Below are 1,407 nucleotides of genomic sequence, written 5' to 3' on the forward strand. Positions count from 1 at the left end.
TTTCATCCCCAAGCTCCCAATACAGGGAAAGAAACCTAGAGAAGAGGGACAAGGGAGACTGGCCTGCAGTGTGATGAGCGAGGAGGAAGTTGCCTTCAGAAATCTGTACATAAGAGGTGAAGCCAGGGAGGGCAGGGAACCAGAGAAGGAAGAGAGGCAATTCAAGGACCCAAAAATGGCAAAGGGCACAGAAAGCTGGATCCTAAATGGGAAGGGGGTGGGGAGCAGACCCAGTGGCCTGCAGGCTTCCTGCCCACTTCAAACTGCCTCTCACTGGCCAGCAAAGAGTTTCCAACCCAGCAGGATGAAAGGATTGCCCCCCCCCCCCATTTCTATCCATCTCTCTCACTCCATGACCCCATACTCCATGACCTCTCTCTCTCCACACCCCCGCCTCTATCCCCCCCCTGAATTGGGTCAATGGCACTGCTTATGTGTCTTGGTGCCGTTCTAGGCACTTAGGAGTAGACAGAACTTTATTGGTTGAAAAGGATGGAGCCATGGAAGGTTTTGAGCTGAGGACATCATCAGAGCCTTGGTTTAAGATTAATTTGCCTGCACTGAGTAGGGTGAATTACAGAGAAAACAAACCCTCTTTTTTATTTCTTCTTGCCTTCTCCAACTGTGTGGGGTTTCTAAAAAAAATACATTTTTTATTGATTTCAGAGAGAGGAAGGGAGAGGGAGAGGGAGATAGAAATATCAATGATGAGAGAGAATCATTGATCAGCTGCCTCCTGCACCCCCTGTACTGGGGATTGAGTCCAAAATTTGGGCATGTGCCCTGACTGAGAATGGAACCATGACTTCCTGGTTCATAGGTCCACGCTCCTCAGCTGGGCCACACCGGCTGAGCATCCCTCTCCAACTGTTTATCTTCCACTCTTCATCTTCACAGACTTGCCAACCTGGCCACCCTTCCATGAAACTCCCCCTCCTTCCTTCAGGTTTTCTTCCCTGTACCCCCTATCTTCCCTTTCTCCTTTCAAACCCCACCCCTTTCCTCAGAACATCTGTAAACAATGGGCTTGGGGGGTAGGGTTGAGAGCTCTTCCCAATGCAGGCTGGGGGGGAGGGGGGAAGGTCAGAAATCTCCTCCCCTTCGTTTCACTCCTTGGGGTTTTTGAAGTCCAATCAAGGATTGAGGCTAGCGATGACAAGAGATGGAGGCTCAGAAGGCATAGCCATTCAACTTTCGCTGCAGGTAAGGCAGGAAACCCAATTTGGGTAAATTAGATCCAGAAATAAAACATTGTGCCCACCCGGTGTGGCTCAGTGGTTGAGCATCTACCTATGAACCAGGAGGTCACAGTTCAATTTGGGATCAGGGCCCATTCCTGGATCGCAGGCTCGATTCTCAGTAGGGGGCATGCAAGAGGCAACCAATTGATAATTCTTTCTCATCCTT

The 1,407-nt window shown here is 50.0% G+C and overlaps 1 protein-coding gene across 1 annotated transcript in view; it reads left to right on the plus strand.

Annotated features, from left to right (window-relative positions):
* Nucleotides 1-1,152: 1,152 nt before the first annotated feature.
* ITGA5 (integrin subunit alpha 5) overlaps nt 1,153-1,407 on the plus strand; it is a 55,393-nt gene continuing 55,138 nt past the window's right edge. Inside the window, exon 1 of the mRNA XM_006757095.2 lies at nt 1,153-1,203. Within this exon, the coding sequence (XP_006757158.2) occupies nt 1,153-1,203 (51 nt within the window). The remainder of the gene's footprint in view (nt 1,204-1,407) is intronic.

The sequence above is a fragment of the Myotis davidii genome, unplaced genomic scaffold (genome assembly GCF_000327345.1).
Source record: "Myotis davidii unplaced genomic scaffold, ASM32734v1 scaffold233, whole genome shotgun sequence".
Classification (NCBI taxonomy): Eukaryota; Metazoa; Chordata; class Mammalia; order Chiroptera; family Vespertilionidae; genus Myotis; species Myotis davidii.